This window comes from Anguilla rostrata, chromosome 3 (assembly GCF_018555375.3).
Source record: "Anguilla rostrata isolate EN2019 chromosome 3, ASM1855537v3, whole genome shotgun sequence".
NCBI lineage: Eukaryota > Metazoa > Chordata > Actinopteri > Anguilliformes > Anguillidae > Anguilla > Anguilla rostrata.
The window spans coordinates 18,145,093-18,168,908 of record NC_057935.1 but is presented as its reverse complement, the minus strand read 5'-3'; the positions used below and the strand labels follow the sequence as shown (position 1 = coordinate 18,168,908).

The window sequence follows — 23,816 nt, the reverse complement described above, 5'->3', positions numbered from 1 at the left end:
TAATTGCTTAATTCATCCTGTATTGGCTGTTTTTCATAAGGTTTCAGGTTTGAGCGGAATTATGAGCAGCATCTAATTATCCTTTGTACTAGACGATAAATAAAAGTTATTTGGATCACCTGCGAGATTTCTGAAACATGTCTGCAAAGATGAAAGATGTCAAACCAGTCAGTGCCCTGCTTTTGCTGGAAACTTGTGTGTTGTTTTACAGTCCACCCATATCATTATAGCTATCATTTCCATATAGCCATAGCTGTGGATCATTGTTATAGAGCTATCCTTCCCAGTTGAAATGGACCTTGAGCCGCCTGTTAATTGAATAGGACTTGACATCTCTCCACTCTATTGATTTATGTGAGCACATATGCTCATGATCTGTAACTGTGATTTCTGCCCCATCTAACTGGTCCATTCCTTGCCATGCTGAATGCATTTCTCAATGCTGTAATAGAGTAATATGAAGTGCTAAACTCCTAGAGCCATTTCTGTTGTAACTCATTAACTCCACTGCCTTGGGCCAATCATGGGTTTACTTTAACAGTCTTGAGGTTCATCGCCCTCTCCTGAAACTGTGTCTTTCTTCCCCACAGGAGAAGGAAAGCTGGCATTCTGCCCAGTCTGGAGGACCTGCTGTTCTATACCATCGCCGAGGGCCAGGAAAAAATCCCTGCTCACAAGTTCATCACAGTAAGTGACGCGTGGCCAGACCTGCGTGCACACCTATTGCCCAGCAGGATTTTTGGCGAGCCCCGTCGTCATGATTCACCCTTGCTGCCCAGTCACGTATTTGGGGGAAGGGGGGTGGAATTGATGTGAGAGTGAGCAGTCCTGTCTCACTCCTCACTCAGACCCTTGATTTGGCCATGTGGTATGGCAGTGTCACAATGGTGGCAGTGGTAGCTCACGCAGCATGATGGGAGCTGAAGTCCTGAGTTAGTTTGAACCCACTCCTCAAGCTGTTGCACTGGACTTCGCATCCCATTAGCACCGGTTTGACCACTGGCCTCACCCCTGAATGAGATTTGCGTTTCCTACATGGATGCTGCCTGGGGTTTATATTTTTAGGTAAATTGGTCTATGTGGTTACCCATAATTCCCCTGTGGTTGTGCAGGCACTGAAGGCCACCGGACTGCGCACAGGTGACCCCAGGCTGAGGGAGTGTATGGAGATGCTAAAGATCACCCTGAAGTCATCCTCAGATGGAGTCATGCTGGACCGACACCTCTTCAAAAAGTAGGTGGTGATCATAAAACTTGTATATTACAGAGGTGAAGGGAGCTCTAATAAAAATGCTCACCACAGGTATTGGTAAATAGTGGCCAAACAACCCCCACGGTAACATCAATGTGCCTGATGCTTTTCTCCCTTACCTTCATTTACTCTCTCTCACTCTCACACTGTCCATTTATTGCTCTGTCTCTATCTTTATGTGTCTCTCTCTGTCTCTCCATCTGTCTTACTCTAATTCTCTTTCTCTATTTGTCCTTCTCCTTGTCATGTCACTCTCTCTCATAAGAAAGCACACCTGCATGCATTATATATGAACACACACACACACACACACACAAATGAATAAACAAAGGTCATGGCAGCTTTGATCAGTGTACTACACGTGCCTTGTTTATTGAAAGCAGTCCCGGCAATGGGTGCATTTAGACACACATGAGCAACCCCCTATGTTTCACCCCAGAGCTGTGTCCGCCATATTAACCACCCTGTCCCTGTATCCTCCATTAAACCCTGCCTTGTGAATGGCCACCCTCTGCTTGATTTATGTTACTTCCCTCCTTAACAAAAGAGAGGATGTCCTGGGGGAAGGTGGATTCTGGCTTTCAGTGACAGTCTGATCGGAGGCCGTGTAAATCGATGGCCGCTGTGTGCCCGACGCGCTGATAGATTATTTCACTGCTCTGAGTCGACCTTGAGTGGCAGAGCGACCGCAGCGAAAACTGTCTTTTTTAGCAGGTTCCTGGGAAGCAGGCCATCTGGTTCCCTGCATGTCATACGCATCTCACGGAAAAGCTGAGACCAGGCGATGCATCGCCCTGCATGTATCAATGATTGAGTCTGCTCATTCCCGGCCCGTGCTTGGTTTTAATCCTTTCTTCGCATGGCTTGAAGACTCTGCTGTTCCTTTTGAGCCCCTCTCCCTGGAGAAGGGCTGACAGTGAGTTTAGTTTCACTCTAAGCCAATTGATGATAGCTGCCTACCAGCGGTCACTTAACCACAGGTTCTTCAGAAGGTAGATTGATTCCTCATTGATGTAGTGATAGGTTGTTGCCACAAAAATATCAACAATTGGAGGATCATAGTGAGTTTTTTTTTTTTACATGAAGCAAACAATGTTGAAAAACAGCTATGCTGCTATTCAGTTAATAGGGAAAATCTTTATATAAGGGAACATTCCTGACATTCTTTGGCTATCCACTGCAATATAATATAGCTAGCTGGCCGAACATTTACCTTAAGAGTACAGTAGGTTAGCTAGCTTAATGTTACTAGATTAGAAGCCATGTTTTTTCTATGGTGCAAGTATAACTAGGTGCTGTAAGTTGGGGCTTTATTCTGTCTGGCAAGATATGTCATTACTATATCATGTGATTAAAAAATATTCAGGGCTGTTGGGTGGCTCATTCTGCTAAGGCACTGTTCTAGTGCATAGGTGGGCCCCAAGGTTAGGTCGTGAGTCTGGATCATGCGATTGCTGACTGTGGCCAGCGGACCTGCAGAGCGATGTGCACTTGGCGCTAGCATCGCAGGGATGACGGCACCTGATCATGTGCTAGCGATTCCCACTGGTCGGTTGGGTCCTCACGGTCTGCCTGCAAATGAAGTGCCGTGTCTGTGCGAGCCAGACTTGTCGAGCGCATTGTGAAAAGAAGTGCTGTCGACAGCACGTGCTGTAGAGAAGTGCTCATGCCAATCTGTGCTCTTCCGAATCCACAGCAGCAGTATTTGTGAGGAGGAAAGGATAAAAAGGAGGAAAAGCATATTTTATTTGCCCTTTTTCTCCTATTTGACTTGATACACATACAGTCACTGTATTAACCAGTACAAGATAAGAAAACAAGAATTTCAAAGTGAAAGTCTGATGCCAGTTTGGCTTTCTGTGCACCGTGTGAGTTTTCTCAGAATGGAGAAAACCGTCTCACTGAAAACTCCTGAGCGAGGCAAGGGGCCCCTGTTTAGCCGACGTCGACCCCTCTGGAGACCAGAGATAGGGAGAGACCTCCCACACAGCTGTCCTGTTATGCCTTTTCTCCTCAGATTATCTGATAATGAGAAACAAGCCAGCAGTGTGGTGTCAAACTGGCTCAGAGCCATTTTGTATAGCCATGCGTCCCCACCCATTTACATTTACATACTGTGACATCACAGTACAGTCAGTGTCCAGTGGGAGATTGATCTTGACGGTGAATTTGATTCTTGATCTTGTCCAGATTTGATGCTAGATTTTTGCCCGTAACGTTTGAAATGTCAGGCCTTCAGTCACGATCATTAGGTCATTAATAATAATAATAATAATAATAATTTTAAACATTAAACATTTAAATTATTTTATATTTACTTTTTTATGTATCTATAAAGTCTGTGTATGGTGTTTTTTTCCCTGTGTGATCTTGTATAGGGGTAGTAGCCTCTTGTGCATGTGTCCCCCTCATGGGTTGGTTTGAGAGTCCTCACCTGCAGCATGCCCTCTCTCTCCAGGTGTGTCCAGAGCAACATCGTGCTGCTGACCCAGGCTTTCCGCAAGAAGTTTGTCATCCCTGACTTCCTTTCCTTTGCCTCCCACATTGACGACCTGTACGACAGCGCCAAGAAGCTGTCAGGAGGGCAGGTGTGTGGCAGGCAGTCAGGGGGCTTTGTCCCTGTCAGCCATAATGGATACTCCTGTAGCACAATAAGAAGTGTTTTTAATGCAGTGTTTTTCCAGTGTTGTTAATGCATTGTTTTCCCTATTGCTGGTAGGTTGCTGACTACATCCCCCAGCTTGCCAGATTCAGCCCGGACCTGTGGGCGGTCTCGCTGTGTACCGTGGACGGGCAGAGGTAACCAGATCTGAGCAGGGCGAGGGGGGTTTAACTGAATCCAGGGCCTTTTTTAAACGTGGCATACTCCATTCTCCCACCTCCACAGGCACACAGTTGGTGACACCAAAGTCCCGTTCTGCCTGCAGTCATGTGTGAAGCCGCTGAAGTACGCCATCGCCGTGCACGACCATGGGACCGAGTACGTGCACAGGTTCATCGGGAAAGAGCCCAGCGGTTTGCGCTTCAACAAGCTGTTCCTGAACGAGGAAGGTGAGGGTTAATCTCCTCTGCAGATTAGCATTCATATTGTTTTGGCTTATTTCAGCTTCCTTACAGAGAACTGAAATTCAATTGAAACAAGACCATTTTAACTGCTGTGTGGATAAAGTATAAAGCTAGTTACTTCATTTAAATTATTTTTCTGTCTGATGGCGTGTGTCCTTGTATCGTCCTGTGCGAGGGAATCAAATTCTGAATATATATCAATGTTCATTTTATCTATGAATGACAGAATGACTGACTAATGTTGTATGAAATATAAATGGTACCGTTTGCTTTAGATAACTCAATTAAGCATGCTTTTATCGTGTATTTTTGCACATCCCAGTCACTGAATTTGTACTTCAGCTATTGAAAGGATTCCCAATGCCTGGTCCTTGTGTGAAATAGTTTTTATGCTTTTTATCTTGTGCGAAATGTTTTCATGCTCTGCCGCAAGGCATTTAGAGGCTTTGAAGGTCAGTATTTGCAATGAAGAAAGGGAATGAGCATGAAGATTAATTAAAACTTCAGTGCCATTCATTCTAACTGTGAAATGTTGTCTACTATCTGGGCATTTCAAATTTGTGAGAAAAAAGCATACTTTTTTGTTGGAATATGAGAAACTTGGTTATTGAAAGAGAACAATGTGTTCAATGTGCTTGGGGTTAAAGAATCCAGTGAGGTGTAGTATGTTTCTAACACTTTGTGTTTGTGTTTGCAGATAAACCCCACAATCCCATGGTGAATGCTGGTGCCATAGTGTGCACCTCACTCATTAAGGTAATGGCTTATTTTAATTACATTGATTCCACATGAGATTTTGGTCAATGACATTTACCAAAGAGGATGTGTTAGAGTGTTTAGAGATTAGAGAGCACACAAGCATGTAATGCCTGAACCCAATTTTGATTTTTAATCACTGTTGGTGGCAGTTTAAAAAATGTCTATTTTAAAAAAATGTATCATGGGGGAAACTTTCTTTGGCAAAATTTCCCCAATTTTTATCTGGCAGTTAAGATGGCAAATAAACGCACTGTCAGATGTTTGTTTTTAACAAGAGCAGCAGACTGCTTCTTCATGTCTGGTGACGAAACAGTCATGGATCAGACCAAACATTGCCAGGACTGTGTAAGGCGTTTATTGCAGTGCTTGGGGATATGTTATTATTAAAGCCTGATATATCCTGTAATAAAGATAAGTAAGGCCACAGCATGAAGTGGGATTCATTTTGCCCTGTGAGAGGCTGAATATTATTGGATACGCATGCCCTCCAAGCCTACTGACATGCAGGTTTCTATTTTCATCATAAGACCTAGGGGGAAAAGATATGAAAATGTGAGTTGGGAATAGTCTCACTGTCAATCAGGGGAAGGTTGTGATAGATGATAGAAGCAACCGTTCTGATGGTGTTGTCTTGTGTTTTACTGTTGTACGTTGTTGATGTGTGAAATTTTAGGTGAAAGATGTGTGTTTGGGATTTACCTCCAAATGCGTATCGTAGGTGCCTCAGTGAAGACTAGACCCCCAAAGGACGCTTGTGCTGCGTACGCCAGTCAGATAAGACTGCTGTCTTACTGCTGTTACCCCTCTGTGTAACTACGAGCGTTCGCACCACACCCTCCTCACAGCTTACTTCTGTGTCCTACTAAACTTGCAGCTAGAGCTGTAGACGTTTTAAAGTCAACTAGTCGTAGTCTCCACTCTGTATCATCTCCATCTCTAATGGATCGTAGAAGAAAAGCTCATCTTAATCTTCATATTCCAAAATAATGTCTCAAATGCTCTGGTCCCATTGTAGCAGTGATAGAATAGCCTTCATTTAATCTAAACTTAAAAAAAAAAATCATGGGTTGATGGCAATCACATGAGCACAACATATGGACCTGTCTCCCTCCTGGAGCGTGTGCAAATTACTGTCCCGCCCCTCCCCCCAGTCGCAATTTGGATTGGATGAAAGCGTCCAATTCGATTGCTGTGTACCAATTTTGGAGAGTGTTAAATTGTGAAAAGAACACATTTCATGGATCTTTTGTAAACCATGATGCATTCATTAAAAAAACAAGAGCATGTTTGCTTATTTCTTTATTTAGCAAGAAAGCAGCAGGGTGCAGAACATGGGTGCAGGTGTTTGGGAGTAGGTGAAAGATGCAGGTCCCTCTGTTGTGTCCCAGTGATGTACTGTATATGAATCACATACAGTATGATTCAGAAACACTCTGTCTAACAGCCCCCGTCCCCACAACCCTTTTAACTTCCTCCTTATCGTTTTAACTTCTGAGGTCAAGGACACCTGTTTCTGTGTTTGGAGGGTTCAGGAATTCAACACATTTCAAAGGAAGGACTAGTTACATTTGTAGGGTTAGGACAAGTGCTTTGATTCTGTGAAAACCACTGTTGAGTTAATTATAACAATTTGTATTCATCTTTAACTGTGGTGCAGGATCTAAAAATAACAGGACATTCATGTTATCCGGAGTTATTTTCAATATAATATATACAGAAATAGCTTTATTAGAAACATTAGAGACCTATTCGACTATGATACCATTTCACATGAGGTCGTTCCAGTTGAACGCTAAAATATATTCAGTTTCGTTTTGTGCCCATGTGCAGTGAAAGACAACATCAGATAATTCATGTTCGCAGCGTAAAGCTTCTTCCATGATGATCAACACATGGCAAGGTCCCAGCCTTTGTAATTACTGAGAGCAGGGGGTTGATCGCACGTCTGACCCATCTCTTGCTCGTAGTCATTTTTAGCTGATGACTCAGTGTACCATTCCCCACTCGGATGCAGTACGTGCAATGCGTTTGTCCCAGAAACATTCCCAGGATGCATAAAGGGTCACCTGAACCTGTTCTTTTAACATATTATCAGAGGTTTACTTTACAATTAACATGTATATTTGAACTCAGGATTAATTCAAATCTTTATTATTGAATAAAATAATTCATATTTGGACAGCACTTAGTTGGACATGCCAAGCACACGTCCAGTCAGTTTACTTTAAACAGCTGACATAAAGACTTGGTGCAGTTCATCCCTGCTACACCATTTCTCCTGGGTTACACTTTATCACAGTCAGGTGCCTGGTAATGGTGTAATGGTAATAATGTGTTAGAGTGGCGCCCTCCTCAGGCGTATGCCTGTCATATCACTGGGATATCCTACGTCTCTCCCAGTAGCACTCCTGTAGCACACGCAGTCACGCAGTTGTCTTCACTGTTGATGCTGTTCGTAAATGTTGAATTCTGACTGAAAGGTGCTGTCTTATTATCCTGTCTAAGAACCAAAGGGATTAGCCTTCCCTGTTGTCAGTGCACAGTCATTTAAAAAAGGTGATAGTGAAGGCACGCGTTAACATTAAACCATGTAACGCTGTGCTTAATTAATTTTTTTTTCATACATTAAATCTAATCTCTTACGTAATCTCATATGCACTGATGAATCAAAAGTACATGAAATCAAATTTAAAATAAATCACGTATATTTTCTTTATATTTCTTATTTTCTTTAAATTGTTTATTTTCTTTATTGATGTTATGATTGACGGGGTAATTTTGTAGTATCTTTCTCTGATCTTTTAAGCCACTTTTTACATACGGAGAAAAAACATGTTTTATTGTCCATGTTCAAATATCTTGTTAGAGTAGTGTACCCTGTAGCTTAGCATAGTGTCGTCCTGTCTGTGAAGCGTTCACCACAGGTGAAACGACGGGAAAGCAAAGCATGATGTCTTTCCTTTCTCATGATTTCCCTGAAGGCTCTGGAATTGTGTGCTGTCTTTTTTTGAAGGCTATTTTGTGCTTTATATGTTGTTGCATATTTTACAGCATTAGCATCTTTGGGATATTTTGACAACTGCAACAGTTCAGTGACGTTGGTAATTTTTATCTTTCCATTATTTCCCCCCCCTTTTGAATGAAATCTGGAATTGAAAAATATTTTGCAGCCTAATTTTTCTTGCACTTGTCATATTACAGTTTTTGACATGTTTCTGTGTGCTGTATGATTTGGTTCTGATGAATTATGAGTAAAAATAACGTACTCTGGGTCCTAAGTCTGGATTTACGTTTTTTTTTTTCTGTTTTTGGATTATTTAGTTATTTTGGTTGCTCAGCCTACAAGACAGTATGCCTGACACTGCATCCCTGAAGCTGTACAGGAGAGACAGAGAACATGACCATGCATTTGTCAATTTTCCCCACACCTGTTTTTGATTGTTTTTAAACTCTTAACAAGCATGCCAAAATTAAATGAAACACACCCATTTATTTTTCTTTTTTACCTGTGTACATCATCCATTATCGTTGTATACTTCACATGAAGTGGTTTTAGTATGAAACCACTGGCTTAAAGGTAAAAACCAACTAAAAAGTGAAGTATAAGTAGAATGGCAATAATAATAATACTAAATTTGCAGACTGTTATTTTAACTGTGAGAAATAACCATAAACAGGTTCAAGACAGTTATCAGTTTGTTGGTGAGTTTGCTGAATCTCCTGCCATTGTTGCCATTAGTCTTAATCCGCACACAGTGGTTTGCAGAATTAATAGTTGCAAACAAACTCACACAAAATCAGTCATAAATATAAAATTATCATTCCCTTTTCTGGATTATGTTCTTCTGCTATAAAACTTAATTGTTCATGAACTGCGATTGGAGATTGAATTGTGTTGTAAATTTAGCTATTTCCTTTTGCTCCAAAAGTGAAGTAACAATCCCGATTGTTTTTCAGTTCACAAATTTTATTTTTCCTTTTCTCTGATTAGTTGAGTACAAGCAGACCATTCTTCATGCATTCTGATATCTTGCTTATTGTCTGAACTCTATATCACAGCCTATAATTGAATTAGTATCATACTTTATGAGAATCTTTATTTCTGATGTAATGATATTGTTAAATCGATGCTGTTTGCGTGTTCAGTAATTGTTTTTGAATATTTAGCAGCAGCCCACATAGCATTTCTAGAATATTTTATTGTTCCTGTGCTTTGTTTAATTGAACAATCTGACATTCAGTTGTTCCTTCTTTTGTGTTTCAGCAGGGGGCAAGCAATGCTGAGAAGTTTGACTATGTAAGTACAAGATGTGTCTGCATTATTTTGTTACCGTCCCTTAATAGAACAGCTGTTGTTTTGCTCTGTGTAAAGCCACCTCTTGTCAGTACCAGTTTTTTGTCTTGCAGGTCATGAACTTTTTGAATAAGATGGCTGGTAATGAATATGTGGGCTTCAGCAATGCCACGTAAGTACAGATATGTAAGATGCACTAAGTTCTGCATTCCTCTGGCAGAACTGTGTATGATTCCATGGGCTTAGGCAGAGTGACTGGCATAAGCACATACAAAGGATTTAGGCAATGATGACCTTAAATTAAGTCTTAAGGTTCACAGCCGATAGTAGCCGTTAAAACATAACTTACAATAAATTAATACATAAACCTGCAACATAAAGTTCACAGTGTAATTATTGAATGAGGTTGTCAATAAATATTGAAATTAATAGCAAGACTGCTACTCCTAGTACTAACTGTGATAATGAGTTTGTTTTCATAACCCTCAAACACTGGAATAAAAAAGGCAACCTGCTCTGAAATTCCTCACCGTCTATTTTCATTCTGGCCCAGATTCCAGTCAGAGCGTGAGTCAGGAGATCGGAATTTCGCTATAGGCTACTATCTGAAGGAGAAGAAGGTAGAATCGCTGTGGCGCCTTTCTCTTTCATTTTGTCTTACCCTCAAATTAACCCTTCCATCTTTCTCTTTCTCGCTCTCTCTCAGTCTCTCTTGCTTCTCAATCACTCTCTTTCTCTCAAATGAACTATTTTGACATGTTTACATAACACAAGTTTCTCCTGAATCTTGAAGATGCTATGTTTTAAATTATATTTCTGAAGGTTTTAAATGAGCACTGTTATAATGAGGGGCATGATGTGCGTTGCTGTGATATCGGTGTCAGCTGTGCTCTCATCATTTTGTTCGTGGGCTCCTTTTGTGTTCATTTTTTCTTTGCTTATTATTGCACCCTGCTTTTATATGTGCAGCATATTGGCAGCTGTTCAAGCGAGGAGATGTTTAAAGTCAAAACATCCTCCTGAAATTGTTTACGCACCGATTAAAAACCCTCCTTCTCAGCAAATTTAAATGACGAGCGTGTTTACTTACGAACGGATCTGCTGTTGGATGGATGGTTGAATGAATAAATAAATGGATGAATGAGATCTGTTAATATTATAATGGACAGCCCCCCAGTCCTGCTGATATCAGTTGCTGTAGACCCCTGCCCCCTATCTGTGTTGCAACCAGAAGTGTGTTGCAACCAGATCTTCCTGCCAGGATTGTAGCTGCATAGAGTACATACTCTACGTGCCATTAGCGCTGTATTGATATCTGATATTGACTCAGAGACCACACATCCCTCTGTATTTCTCTGTCCATCTGTCTTCACCATGCTACAATCATAATCTTGATTTTAAGGCTCCTCTCTCAGGTAATCGTTACAACTTCTGTCAGGATTTATATATGTGCCAATAACAAACATGTCTTTGCACCGTTCCTTACTAGTACTACTTTTATCCAGGCCCCTTGAAAAAATCTTCTCCTAAAATAATACTGTAACTGCAGCTTTTTCTGATGGGTGGGTTTAGGCTGGAATAGGGTTTAAACATACGGTATGGCACAAGTAGAATGTCCTTAATATCACTGTGTACTGATCTAGTGAGACACTAGTTAATCTGTAACCCCCCCCCCCCTTCTTTCTGCAGTGTTTTCCTGAAGGGACAGACATGACCTCCATTTTGGATTTCTACTTCCAGGTGAGCCAGAACATGTAAAGTGCGTGTGCTGTGGACACGTGCGTGCAGGCGTGTTGAGACTTGCTGAATGTAAATGTCACAGTCTGTCTCGCTGGTGTTGTGACATTTGTGGCATTGCAGTGCATATGTGATACTACCCCCAAACCCCCCCCCCCCCCCCCAATCCCCCAGGGAATGCATGTGGAAGCTGATAGGGTTCCTGTCACATGACGATGAACGTGAGGATTGACGACTGCTCTCTGCTTGCAGAATGACTGAGGGCCTCCATGTTTACATTCAAGGAATTTTAAAAAGAACGTTCACGGTTACCTTCATCCACAATACAATCGAACTTTTTCGGAGTAGATGTGTTGTGTCCTCCCTCCCGTGTTAATTAGTTAATCAGTCATAAATCTGAAGCGGAAATTTAGAACTTTCTGTGAAATCTCTCCTCTGCATGTGCGTCCGTCTGTCTCTCTGGCCGATAGCTGTGCTCCATCGAGGTGACGTGTGAGAGTGCCAGCGTCATGGCAGCCACCCTGGCCAATGGGGGATTCTGCCCAATCACGGGGGAGCGCGTTCTGAGCCCCGAGTCCGTGCGGAACACCCTCAGTCTCATGCACTCCTGCGGCATGTACGACTTCTCTGGACAGTTCGCTTTCCACGTGAGTCCCCGCCAGCCATTTCCACACGCACATGAAAAACGCACACGCAAAAACACTCACACACACACTCCTGTGTGATTATGTATGTGAATCCTGTGTGATACACATGAGTCCCCTATGTAGTCATACATGTGAATCCTGTGTATTTATACTCATGAATCCTGTTTGATTATTCATGTGAATCCTGTGTCATTATACACATGAATCCAATATGATAATACTGGTGAATCCTGTGTGATTATGTACATGAAACCTGTGTGATTACATACATGAATCCTGTGTGATTATTCATGTGAATCCTGTGTGATTATACACATGAATCCTGTGTGATTATACACATAAATCCTGTGTGATTATACACATGAATCCTGTGTGATTATACACATGAATCCTGTGTGATTATACACATGAATCCTGTGTGATTATTCACATGAACCCTGTGTGACTATACACATGAATCCTGTGTGATTATACACATGAATCCTGTGTGATTATACACATGAACCCTGTGTGATTATACACATGAATCCTGTGTGATTATACACATGAATCCCATGTGAGTACACGTGAATCTTGCGTAAAACAGTGTGGGGCTGCCCTCCCTACCGCCCTCATTATCCAAGCTGTCTGGTGCTGTCTGCTGTCCTGTTTGATTGACGTAACCTGGCGGTATTTCTAGCATCTGTTCACTTTATAAAGCATAATTAAAATGGCAGTCATGTTCTCGTTTCCCTCACTCCTCCATGGAAACAGGATAATTTCTCACCTGTGGAAGCCCAACAGCTCTCCAGCTGCTTCTGATTGGCTGCCTGCTCCTGGGACTCCCAGACAATCAGGCTGTAGTGTCCTGCCTGTTCCACTGGCAGTGCATTGGCAAAGCTTAGTGTCCATACTGCCAAAGCCACCGGCTCCTATTTGAGAGAAGGCGATATAAAATGGGCAGATATTGGATAAATATTAATATAGAAAAACAGGACTAGCATCACAACATAGTTCAGTTTATACACAAATGTGAAAGCTCTGCCAGTCATAACAGTAGTGCGCAGCACAGTTAGTGACATCAGTAGTGCAATCTGTCTCTCTTTCTCTATCTCTTTCTCTCTCTGTCAGTATTAATGTTGTTCATCTGTGCTTTGAGGAAATGTGGACTCTTGCTCTCTCTCTCTCTCTCTCTCTCTGTGTCAGTATTCATGACGTTCATCTGTGCTTGTGTATGTGGACTTGTGGGTAATCTTTTCTTCTCTCCCACAGGTGGGCCTGCCGGCAAAGTCGGGCGTGGCCGGGGGCATCCTGCTGGTGGTGCCCAATGTGATGGGCATCATGTGCTGGTCCCCGCCCCTGGACAAGCTGGGGAACAGCGTGCGAGGCATCCAGTTCTGCACGGTACGTCCAGCGGGAACGCGCACGTTCTCCACAGCCCTCAGAAAGCACGCAGATCCCTCTGCATAGTGAGCGATGATGTCACATTTTGCAGCGTGCGCTTGCTGTGGTCAGCCAGTCGGATCAGCCGTTTATCAGTGTCAAGTGGCCCGGTTGCATAGTGGAAGGATGCTGAAATGTCTTCTTGCTACCACTCTCTCCGAGTTCATTCGATTCTCCATCGCATTTGTTGCCTACTGATTCTTGCTTCTCACCCTAGGCTCTCGTAGTCCTTACCTCTAGTTTTTCTTCTCCCGATGCTGATTTTGACTCCGCCCACGCCATGTTGCCAATCTGCTTCCATGCTAAGCTGTACTCACCAGCCTGACGATCTCCCTCCTCCCCTAGCTACAGTGATGCCTCGCGTAGGTGTGCTCTAAGCGGCTTGTTTACGCCGTTGCGCTGTGTGCTTCTGCTTGGAGTGGGAGAAGGGTGTGGGTATCCTGCAGATTAATTCCTCCCTCCTGACATCTGTGTGACTGCGGAGACTCCGGCGGGGGTCCAGGTATTTTCAGCTCCTGGAAGGTTATCGGCGCCCACCTCCCTTAACGGGTTGACAATGCTGACATTACCGCCAACATCCAACCGGTTTCTTGCAGTACAGGCTTGATGCTGTTGCGAGTAATTTCAAGTGCGTAGCAAGGATCACGTTTGCAAGCCCCGTTCTCTATAACGTTTATGCTACACCGCTGCCCCTACGCATTATTCCATGACTTCTGGTGTGCCCTGCTTTGAAATGTTTCGCTTATTTTAAGCACCCTGACATCACAACCGCATCATAAGAGAAAGATTAATCATTTACAGCGCACAGACACTCTTGAGCTTATTTACATGGGCGTGGAGAAATCCCACCCCCTTTTCAGATTTCTCTCGGTGCACGTCAGCTTTCAAGGAGAGGCTGTGTCTCTGAGTCACTTCATCTGCAGAAATGCTTCCCCACCATCAACACTTTGCTTTTCCTGCACTCGCGTTATCTTTTGAATGTGAAGTCTGGAGCTGCTCTGTGTTTTGCTGGGAGAAATATTTACAGCTGTTTCTCTGAGCAGGCAGACGAGATAAGCTCATTAGCCGCCATCTTGTTTTTTACACAAATTAAAAAGCTGTTACTGTACTTCATTATTATTATATGTTATTTATGCCATTTGTTTTCAGATGTCACCTGTAAGCTTAGTGTGTTATCCGTATTTGCAGCTGAATTAGTATTAAACCAATGCAGGTTAAGTACATCGTGTCCTACGTGTCAGAGTTTTTTTAATCTGGTAACCAGCTGAGCTCCGTATTGGCTGTCTCTGACTGTGACCTGTTGTTTCAGGACCTGGTCTCCCTCTTCAACTTCCACAACTACGACAACTTGAGGCACTTTGCCAAGAAACTGGATCCTCGCCGGGAGGGCGGCGACCAGCGGGTGAGTATGCTCCCTCTAAGCCCTGCCCCCCTCGTAGACACACCCACATCTATCCGAATGCGTCCGCCACTCCGTCATTCTTCAGAACTGTACTGGGCTCTTTGATGCATCTGATGTCTGGAGACAGACAGCGTGGACTGATGCTGCAGAAGTTTGACCAGTGTGGACAGTAGGCAGGGAGGCCTGGTCATTTCGTAGAGCCTGTGGAAATGCCATAGGATACACTAGCAGCTGTCCCATTACCTTGTCCCCCATGTTATAGGAACCGGTCTTTCTTTACCTGTACTGATGTTTATAGTACTAATTGCACTTTGGAATTCAGTTGAAAGGCATTGCTGCCCTCTAAAGGATGTTTGTAGTAATGCAGTTTTCTCTAAGATATTGAATGTGCAGTGTTGTTCTGTTGTACATAACAGTGTCTGGTTTGCGCTGTGATTTGTCAGGTTGAGTATAAAGCACCGACTGTTAGATTCTTAGGTGTTTGGTTCAAATAATGTTGCCAGTTGAGTCCCTGTGCCTTTGTGTCCCCCGAAACCTGAGCTGTTTGAAAGATCACTGAAGCCAGTGACATATCAAAGGGCAAACCGGGAGCATGCACTGCTGGAGATTGAGTGAGTTTGATTTTCTTGAGTAACTTCACCAAAAATCTTAAATGTTTAATTTGTTCTCTTCTGTCCCCCTCTCAAATGAAACGTATGTATTGAGAGAGGGAATCGCACGCAGCGATGTCAGAGAGAAGACTCAAAGATTTCACAGTTTTCCACCCGGTTCCACAGTCCCTGGCTCTCATACCTACTAAACTGATAATAAAGGGAAGAAGGTATTACGCTGGTGATTTTTGGTGAAGTTTCTCCTTTAAAATCGGATTGCGGCTGTAACATGTTTTTGAGTGAGAAAGGTCACATGCACAGGCAGTCTCCCTGCGAGGAAATCTAATGTGTTGTCCATGTTGCTTAAAACAGCAGCTCTGCTTTGGACCAATGGATTACGAGAGCCTTCAGAAGGAGCTCGCTCTCAAAGACACTCTGTGGAAAAAGGTGTCCCCGTCCGAGAATGACGTAGACAGCTCCACTACTGTAGTCTATAGGATGAAGGGTGTTGGAGACCAAAACTAAAGGATCTGCTCATTCACCGGGGGGAGGAGTTTCTCACTCTTTCAGTGATCTATCGTGCCGCCAACCCCACACCCCCAACCTCCCCGGGGTCATATTTATGTTATTTATCAGAATAACTTAATTTTTTTTATCCAGTCTGGTGTATTGTAATTGTCACAGTATTTTATCCTCTTCACATGAGTTAAAGGACGTTTCCAATCCTCCCTGATGTGGAACGCATTTGATTTCCAATAATACGAGATGCTGAAGTGGCCAGCAGAGCTGAAGTTCAGCAGTTTGTAGCTTTTTACAGATACTGCTTTTTATAGCCAGTGAGGAAAGGAGGGCCTTTAGTGCATTGATGAGCCTTTTAAAGAACCCTGGTATTACTGGCTGAATTATATTTATGCATTCCATGGAGCCCTAACTATAAATACCAGCAAGTGCCTGAGTAACAGCTTGTAGTAGCTAGCAGGGTAACGAAGGTTGAGCACGCCCATTGATTGCACCTTTTGCACACACCTTGACGGCCATGGCCTCAGTTTGTGGTGGCCACTACCGGATTTCCTGCTCCGTTAGACATGATTTGGCAAGAGAGGTGCCCCCCCCCCCCGAGATCAAGCTCGGGGGCGCTGACCAATGACGAGGTATTCGCTTCCGTGGCAACGTACAGCAGAGTGGCGCAGGCCACAACTGCAAGCGCAGCCTCTCCTTTTTGTTTGTCATGATCTTAAATTGAACTTATCTTATTGAAATTAATTCTCTGTTCGCATCATTATTTTTAATATTTGGGTGGTTGGAGAAGAGTAAAAAAACGAGTTTTAATTGAATAATTCTCGGTTCTCTCAAGACCATTTCCTCAGCCTAAGCAGAGAGGCCTCTATAGGGAACCCCATCTTCAGCCTCATTACCCTGCTGCTAAAACAAACTTCTCGCTTAGAGAGTTCAGTTATGCATTTATTGACCATAGGCCTAAGATGCTACGCTTCGCTGCAGAATTCAGCAGGGCCACAACATTTCCTTTTATTTATTTATTTTTTTGATTGATGGTTATGTGCATTTTTGACCATGCTTGAAATGTTATTATCTAACTGCCTTTGACTTTGGCTGTCTTGGAAGTGTGTTTGTTGTCCATGGGATTAATATTGAATGGAATATGCATGTATTTGTTTTTATTTGTAGATGCTGTAGGCTTGCAGTTACCGGCTGTCATGTTTGCAAATTATTTCATGTGTGCTTGTACGTGTGGTTTGAAAATGATTCTCGGTCATAAACAGTTTGAATATTTATTTTAAAGAGGTCATCTGTGCCATGTGATGAAATGCATTCACAAACCTGACTTACATTGATTGCATCAGGGGAAAATTGTCAACGAGTCATCCATCAATCAGATCCTATTGAAATCGATCCCTTTCGCACGAGTCGCTTGTGTAGTTTCTCGTTTTTGTCTTTGTGCGAGTGAAGCACGAGACTTTGCTGCTAAACGTCTCCCTCTGAGCTGGAAGTTGGAAGTGTCTTGTGATCACTGTGAAGCGGCAAATGGCGTGCGAAAGCTGGCATGTTCCAGCTCTGAAATGATTGCTGTCTCGGTAAGGAGCGTGCTTGCGAAATTTACTTGAACCTGGCTGGGATTGTGCTTTCAGCGTCCCGTAAAAATGTGACAGACCTGAATCGTATGTATAAGAGCTGGTTTTTGAATGCAGCACCAGTGTTTCTGTCAAAATGACAGCATTTCTCACAGTATGTGTATAACATATTAATCCTCACACCTCCCACTGTATTTGACTTTTCATTTGTTTTGGTTTTTTTGGATTATTTTCTCCCATGCATTTTGTATCATTTAATAAATTTATTTTAAATCCCAACTCCTTGTTACTTTATGTCCATTTTTTTTCTGTGTGTTTTGTCTTTGTGTCCCATCTGCTTGTAAAAATAATATCTCCACCCTTTGAAAAACATGCACAGACAGTTTGGAAAGGGGTCATCTAAGTCTCAGTCTCTTGTTTTCACGAACTTTATTTTTTTTTGGGAGGGGGACTGTAATCAGTCCTCCGCTGGTCCTCATATCGACCCCTTATCTCCCTGTTACACAAGTTATGTTGTGTTACTTTACAGAAAAACAACATGACCTTTATTTGAAATATATTTAAAATTCCTATTGGAATATTTATTCAAAAATTACAGAAATGTATATTTTGTGTCAGTGTGTTTCTTTTGTGAGTATATTTCTGTGTAAGCTATATTTACACGTGTGCTTATACAGTTTTCTTCCGTTTTTAACCACGCCGACTTACAGTTTTTATTCAAATACAAATCATTTTTGGTTGAACAAATACAGATACAAATACAAATACTGGCATCTCCCTGCACCCCATATATATATATATATATATATATATATATGAACAAAAATATATTGAAGAGATTGACCTTGTAAGAGAAAGGATTCAATTGTTTTCAAATATAGATTAATTGCAGATAGTTAATTGCAAGTATTGACCATTTTTGGAATGACCTTACAGTTAGTTGAATTTTCCATAGCAACTTCTCCCACTGATTGTTCAGTGTGGGATTCTGTATTGTGATGCAGCTAATGCACATTTTTATAAATTGCCTTGCTACCACCTCTGCCATTAAAGCAAAAAGTGAATGATACTCAGAAGATGTCGAATATTATGTAATGTATACAATGACCAACTAGTGCAGGTAAAAGGAGCAATGAATTTGTGTGTGGGTAAAGTCTTTTTAATATGTATATTGGCATGTTCATCAAGTAGAGAAATTTGTGATTTTGTCATCTGGCAGATGACTTTGCCCAAAACAACTTACAAAGCCAGTTATGGAAGTCCCAACCACATTGTTGATGGCCAAAAACTCCATTCCAGGCCATGAGGCACAATATGACAGCAATAGGTATAGCTTTATCTCACTGCCTTTGTGCTATGCTTTAAAAATAATATTCATCAATAATCTATTAGAGCAGTTGATAACACCATTAACTCACCTCACCTGGTTACTTGGGTCTGAGCTGGGTGCTGATTTTAAGGTGAAAGCAAAATCCAGCAGGCATTGTGGCTCTCCTGGACCAAGGTTTGAGACACTGATGTCGGCCAAATCAAGTTGTAGGTTCATACCTCAACCACACCCACCCCAAGGCCCAGATCAGGTCAAGAGGAAGCAGGTGTGTTTTCCGCCTGTGTAAAAATACCAGACCCAGAAAATGTCTCAACAGAAATTTCCCACCAGGGGTGTTTGGTGGATTCACATACAGTCATTTTGCAGTTACTTCTATGATACAGAAATAATAAAAGCACCGGGGTGTTGTCCTTCGCCAGTCAGTGAACAAATGTGTTAATTTAAAGAGTGGCCTCACTCCTCAGTTTAAAAATAAACAACAAATATTGGTGGGCAGTGGCTGTGACAAAAGCGGAGCTCTTATTGATGGGTTGGATCAGCAATCTACTGTATAAGCACTTGGGGAAATTAGCACATTTTAAAAGTACTAAAGGCCACAACAGGTCCCACCAATACAGGGTGCCTACAGCGGGAGGGAGGGGGGGGTGTCCACGGAAACACAGCCCTCAGTGACAATGCGTCGTGTATGTGTGTGTGTTTGCCTTTGGGGGGGGGGGTCACTGTTCACAACATCAGCCCTTCTGTCTCCCTACAGGTCAAGTCAGTCATCAACCTCTTGTTTGCTGCCTACACTGGAGATGTATCTGCTCTAAGGAGGTAAAGCGCATAAGCGCTACATTAACATACACACACATGTATAGGTAAAGGCACAAGCACTATATTGACAATAACCGATACACATAAACACACACACACACAGGGGGAAGCATTCAAGAACTATATTTACACACACACATGCGCGCACATGTACAGGGTCCAGCGCACAAGCAGTTTACTTGTACACACTCACTGGGATTGTGTGCCACCCACATGGGCCACGGAGACAGAAAACAGTCCTGTAAATAACACTTTTATTTATAAAGCTGAAGAAAGTCAAAGATAGACTTTGAAGAAGAAACCATGCCTATAGACCTGAGGAATATGTCTTCTGAATTTTATTCTGTATTAGCTGGATGCATTCTATCAAAGAGTCAGTTTTGTGTGAATTTGACAGAGACATCAAGGTTTGTGCCTTGTCTCCTTTGAAGAGTACATCGTGAAGTTTAATAACTTAAGAAATTAAACATGAAAAACATGCAGGGTCATTGGATTTCCTGCAGGTTCCAAATCAACTACTTAGTAATAGTTTAAATGAACACATACGCATGCAGCAGTTTTGCTGGTAATCTCTACAGAGCAACAGCTGTAGGAAAGCATAGAGATGTTCCAATGGGATGGGCTAAAAAATGCATAGCTAAAGTAAAACCCTGTGCACTTTTGGATCATTCGAGCAGCAGAAATTGATGAGGCCTGTGCTGTGGTCCACAGGTTTGCTCTCTCCTCCATGGATATGGAACAGAGGGACTATGACTCCAGGACTGCTCTTCATGTTGCAGCCGCAGAAGGTACTGCATGGTGTCTTTATTAATGGTGAATAAATACTGAGCTGTCAATACTGAAGTAGATCAAGGGTGTCAGAACCCTGTCCTGGAAATCCTCAGAGTTTGCTAGTTTGCAGTGTGTTTCAGCATCAAAGATTCATTTCCTGTAAGTCATTGATTGACTTAAGAACCCATCTTGTTCTCAAGGCCTTAATTGGCTACCGATCAAAAGGAAACCACAAACGAAGCGCAGGGACGGCTGCTCTCCAGGACTTCTGGTTTGAGACCCCTGCTTTTGATGCTGTGCTTAATTTTACATGCAGAGATAAACAAGCAGGTAATCTTAGATGCATACACCAATCAGGTAGGATCAGTAGTTTAAAAAAGAGGCCACAGAGAAAGCAGATCTGGGGTCTTCTTTTTTAGGAGCTTTTGATCTTCTATTTGAGGCACCCAGAGGTTCCTTTAAAAAGATCAGAGCAGTTGCTGACAGCCATCTTGCCTATAGTCACTGTGGGGGAGACACAGTGAGACATTAAGGTGCTCATTGGAGCCAGCAGCTGTTCTAAGGGAGGGGGGTGAGTGGATGAGGCTATGCACTCACTTTGGCCTGTTTGCTTTTGTCCAGCTCTGCCCTTTGTGAGGCATTCAGCATTTTCAGAGGTGTTTACATAGCTGTGCATTACCGATGCTCGTGCTGACCCACTGCACAGGGTTCACAGCATTCGTGCCAGATGAACGCACCTTCACCGCCCATGGCAGAACTGAGCCGCATGACTGCGGGCCGTGGGCAGTGCTATCGGGGCAATCAGGACAGCCCTGCCGTCAAATTCCTGTTGGAGGAGGAGACTCGTTTCTGATGTCTGGATTTACCGTCTCTTCCACTGACGCCACCTGTGCCATGTTTGGAGCAGCAGAGCCTATGAGTGATTTTTTTAATGCGTGTGTGTGTGTGTGTGTGTGTGCGTGTGCGTGTGCGTGTGCGTGTGCGTGCTTATGCTAGTGTTCATACCTTTTCTTTCTTCTTCGCTTCTAGGACATGCAGAAGTGGTACGTTTCCTACTGGAGGCCTGCAAGGTCAACCCAGTTCCCAGGGACAGGTAAGCAGATATATTATTCTGTGTGAGTGCGCGTGTGTGCGGGCATCATATGACTTATTTTGCCTATGTAGTGAACACACTGGTAGGACTTTTGTATATGCTTGTGCTAATTGTTCATTGATAATTATTTAGTCCTTAACTTCTTTATTAAAAACTGCCGCTGAGTGCATTGGCTTAAGGTGAGAAACCTCCACCTTACGCTGGCTCCACCCCTCTCCAGGTGGGGCAATACTCCGATGGACGAGGCCGTGCACTTCGGCCACCATGACGTGGTGACCATCCTGCAGGACCACCACAACAAGTACAGCCCCCAGGACAGCAGCAGCAACAAGGAGACCGCAGAGAAAAACCTGGAGAGCCTGCTGTAGAATTCATCGTGGAGAAAAAAAGAACACCTTTGCTGGTAATCAGTCAGACTGCGTCACAGTTCCTGTCTTCCTACGGTGATGTTGACTTTGTACGATAGTGTTGTTTCTTTGGAGACCAAAAAAAAAAACCTACACTTTTAAAGTTCTTTTCAGTTCCTTGACCTTTGGTTTCTCTGGTGTCCTAAACTGTGCTCTCTTCTTGTGTGGCGTTGGAGTAAATTCTCTTTGTTGCACTGTGTAGAATATGGAACTTCTGCAACAAGTGTTCAATTTCTTTATTTTCTTCTGAATGTGTAATTCTGTATTAAATTATTATAATATATATATTATACGCACAATGGTTACCAAAAGTCTGACGACACTACCAAGAACTGATTGTTTTCATTATTTACCAAGGAACAGTGCAATTATGATACTATAATTACAGTTCTTTTTCGAGAATACATTATTGAGAACAAGGGAAGTTTGAACACAGTCATGAACACAATCAAATATCTGTTGTAGCAGTTGAATAAAATGAAATGAAAAGAAAAATGAGATGAAAAAATGAAGAAATGAATTAAATGAAATTGGGATGAAACTGAAGATGAGGTGTTGCGTTAGCTGGTGGGACACACCAATTACTAACACACCTGCACTTTCTTTGAAGTATATTTTAAAAATGTACTCATGAATAAGAAGTATAATGGAGTAGCATAATTGTATTATCAGTTCTTGGAAGTGTCCTCAAACTTTTGGTCCCCACTGTATGTGTGTGTATATATATATATATATAGTGTGTGTGTGGAAATAGCTGCTTATAAAATGCTTGAAGGGTGTGCTTTAAAAATAACTTGTCCAAATGACTATTTGTTCAGAGGCTGAAATTATGTGACGTGACCATCTTAGCATTTTGTTACTGGTCTCAAGTTAATCTTTGTTCTCCAGTTTTCTCCTTATCATCATTTCAAAGGACTGCGCAATGTTACTCTGCTGCAAATGTGTGGGAAGTGCATGCAACTGGCTGGACAGCTATTTATTCTAATCGCTGCGACGCCGGGAGATGCAGGTACAAACTGGCACAAGCTTGGTGGTAACTAGGCCAGTGTTCCCTCCTTCTTTTAAATGATCTGGTTCCTGGAACACATTCGTGAAGGCTTGACCTTACCCCCTAAAACCTAAATCTGTTACAGAACAGACCAACTTATTTCCCCCATATTATAACTAAGCTGGAGCCCTTAAATGTCATTAGTGATGTTTACAGTAGAGACATCCATTGTCCAATGATGGCTGGAGCACTTCGTCATTGGGAAAAGCACATTGATTGTTACTGTACAGAAGATGTGAACACGCACATACTTAACATGATGCATGCCTGTAAATTCTGCACCTTCCCTCAGTGAATGTTGTGTGCGTGTGTGTGCGAGTGTGTGTGCACGCGTGTATGTGCATGCGAGTGTGTGTAGGTGTCTACATCTATGAAAGTATAAGTCATGAGAGCTTTGTTGTACAGTGGGATAACGTCAAATTGAAAATAAAATGGAAAAGAGCCTGTCTGTGTTTGGCAGAGTTACGGATCAGCTCACATAAACTGCTGTGTATAATTCTGAGCAGCAACAGCCACACTGTCCAGGGGGTGGACTCCTGTACTTTTTGCTGGGAGTAGGTTCAGATCTGTTCCATGTGCTGGGAGTAGGTTCAGATCAGTACCTTGTGCTGGGAGTAGGTTCAGATCAGTACCTTGTGCTGGGAGTAGGTTCAGATCTGTTCCATGTGCTGGGAGTAGGTTCAGATCAGTACCTTGTGCTGGGAGTAGGTTCAGATCTGTACCTCGTGCTGGGAGTAGGTTCAGATCTGTACCTTGTGCTGGGAGTAGGTTCAGAGCTGTACCTCGTGCTGGGAGTAGGTTCAGATCTGTTCCATGTGCTGGGAGTAGGTTCAGATCAGTACCTTGTGCTGGGAGTAGGTTCAGATGTGTACCATGTGCTGGGAGTAGGTTCAGATGTGTACCATGTGCTGGGAGTAGGTTCAGATCAGTACCATGTGCTGGAAGGTGCAGATTTTTCACAGCGCTGAATGTATTCCTTTTATGTTTTTTTTTTCTCAGTTATACTGAGATAGTTACAAGTGTGCATTAGTGCAGGTAATGGAAATATTTATATTTGTGAACAATGTCAAATAAAGCAATGCTTTCACGACA

General features: G+C 42.6%; 1 protein-coding gene across 5 annotated transcripts in view; it reads left to right on the top strand.

The window, feature by feature from the left end:
• The window catches only part of LOC135250387 (glutaminase kidney isoform, mitochondrial-like), a 32,562-nt gene extending 8,746 nt beyond the window's left edge, over positions 1–23,816 (top strand). Inside the window, exons 2-18 of one of the 5 annotated variants that reach the window (XM_064326614.1) lie at positions 591–687; positions 1,113–1,234; positions 3,711–3,840; positions 3,972–4,051; positions 4,140–4,303; positions 5,016–5,074; positions 9,345–9,374; positions 9,485–9,543; positions 9,925–9,991; positions 11,061–11,111; positions 11,579–11,755; positions 13,007–13,138; positions 14,487–14,579; positions 19,344–19,405; positions 20,117–20,193; positions 21,206–21,269; positions 21,490–23,816. In XM_064326614.1, the coding sequence (XP_064182684.1) occupies positions 591–687; positions 1,113–1,234; positions 3,711–3,840; positions 3,972–4,051; positions 4,140–4,303; positions 5,016–5,074; positions 9,345–9,374; positions 9,485–9,543; positions 9,925–9,991; positions 11,061–11,111; positions 11,579–11,755; positions 13,007–13,138; positions 14,487–14,579; positions 19,344–19,405; positions 20,117–20,193; positions 21,206–21,269; positions 21,490–21,637 (1,612 nt within the window). In that variant the 3' untranslated portion in view covers positions 21,638–23,816. Of the gene's footprint in view, positions 1–590; positions 688–1,112; positions 1,235–3,710; positions 3,841–3,971; positions 4,052–4,139; positions 4,304–5,015; positions 5,075–5,793; positions 8,179–9,341; positions 9,375–9,484; positions 9,544–9,924; positions 9,992–11,060; positions 11,112–11,578; positions 11,756–13,006; positions 13,139–14,486; positions 14,580–15,541; positions 17,539–19,343; positions 19,406–20,116; positions 20,194–21,205; positions 21,270–21,489 lie in introns of those variants that run through there. The other 4 variants (XM_064326612.1, XM_064326616.1, XM_064326615.1 and 1 more) reach the window with 4 other exon arrangements.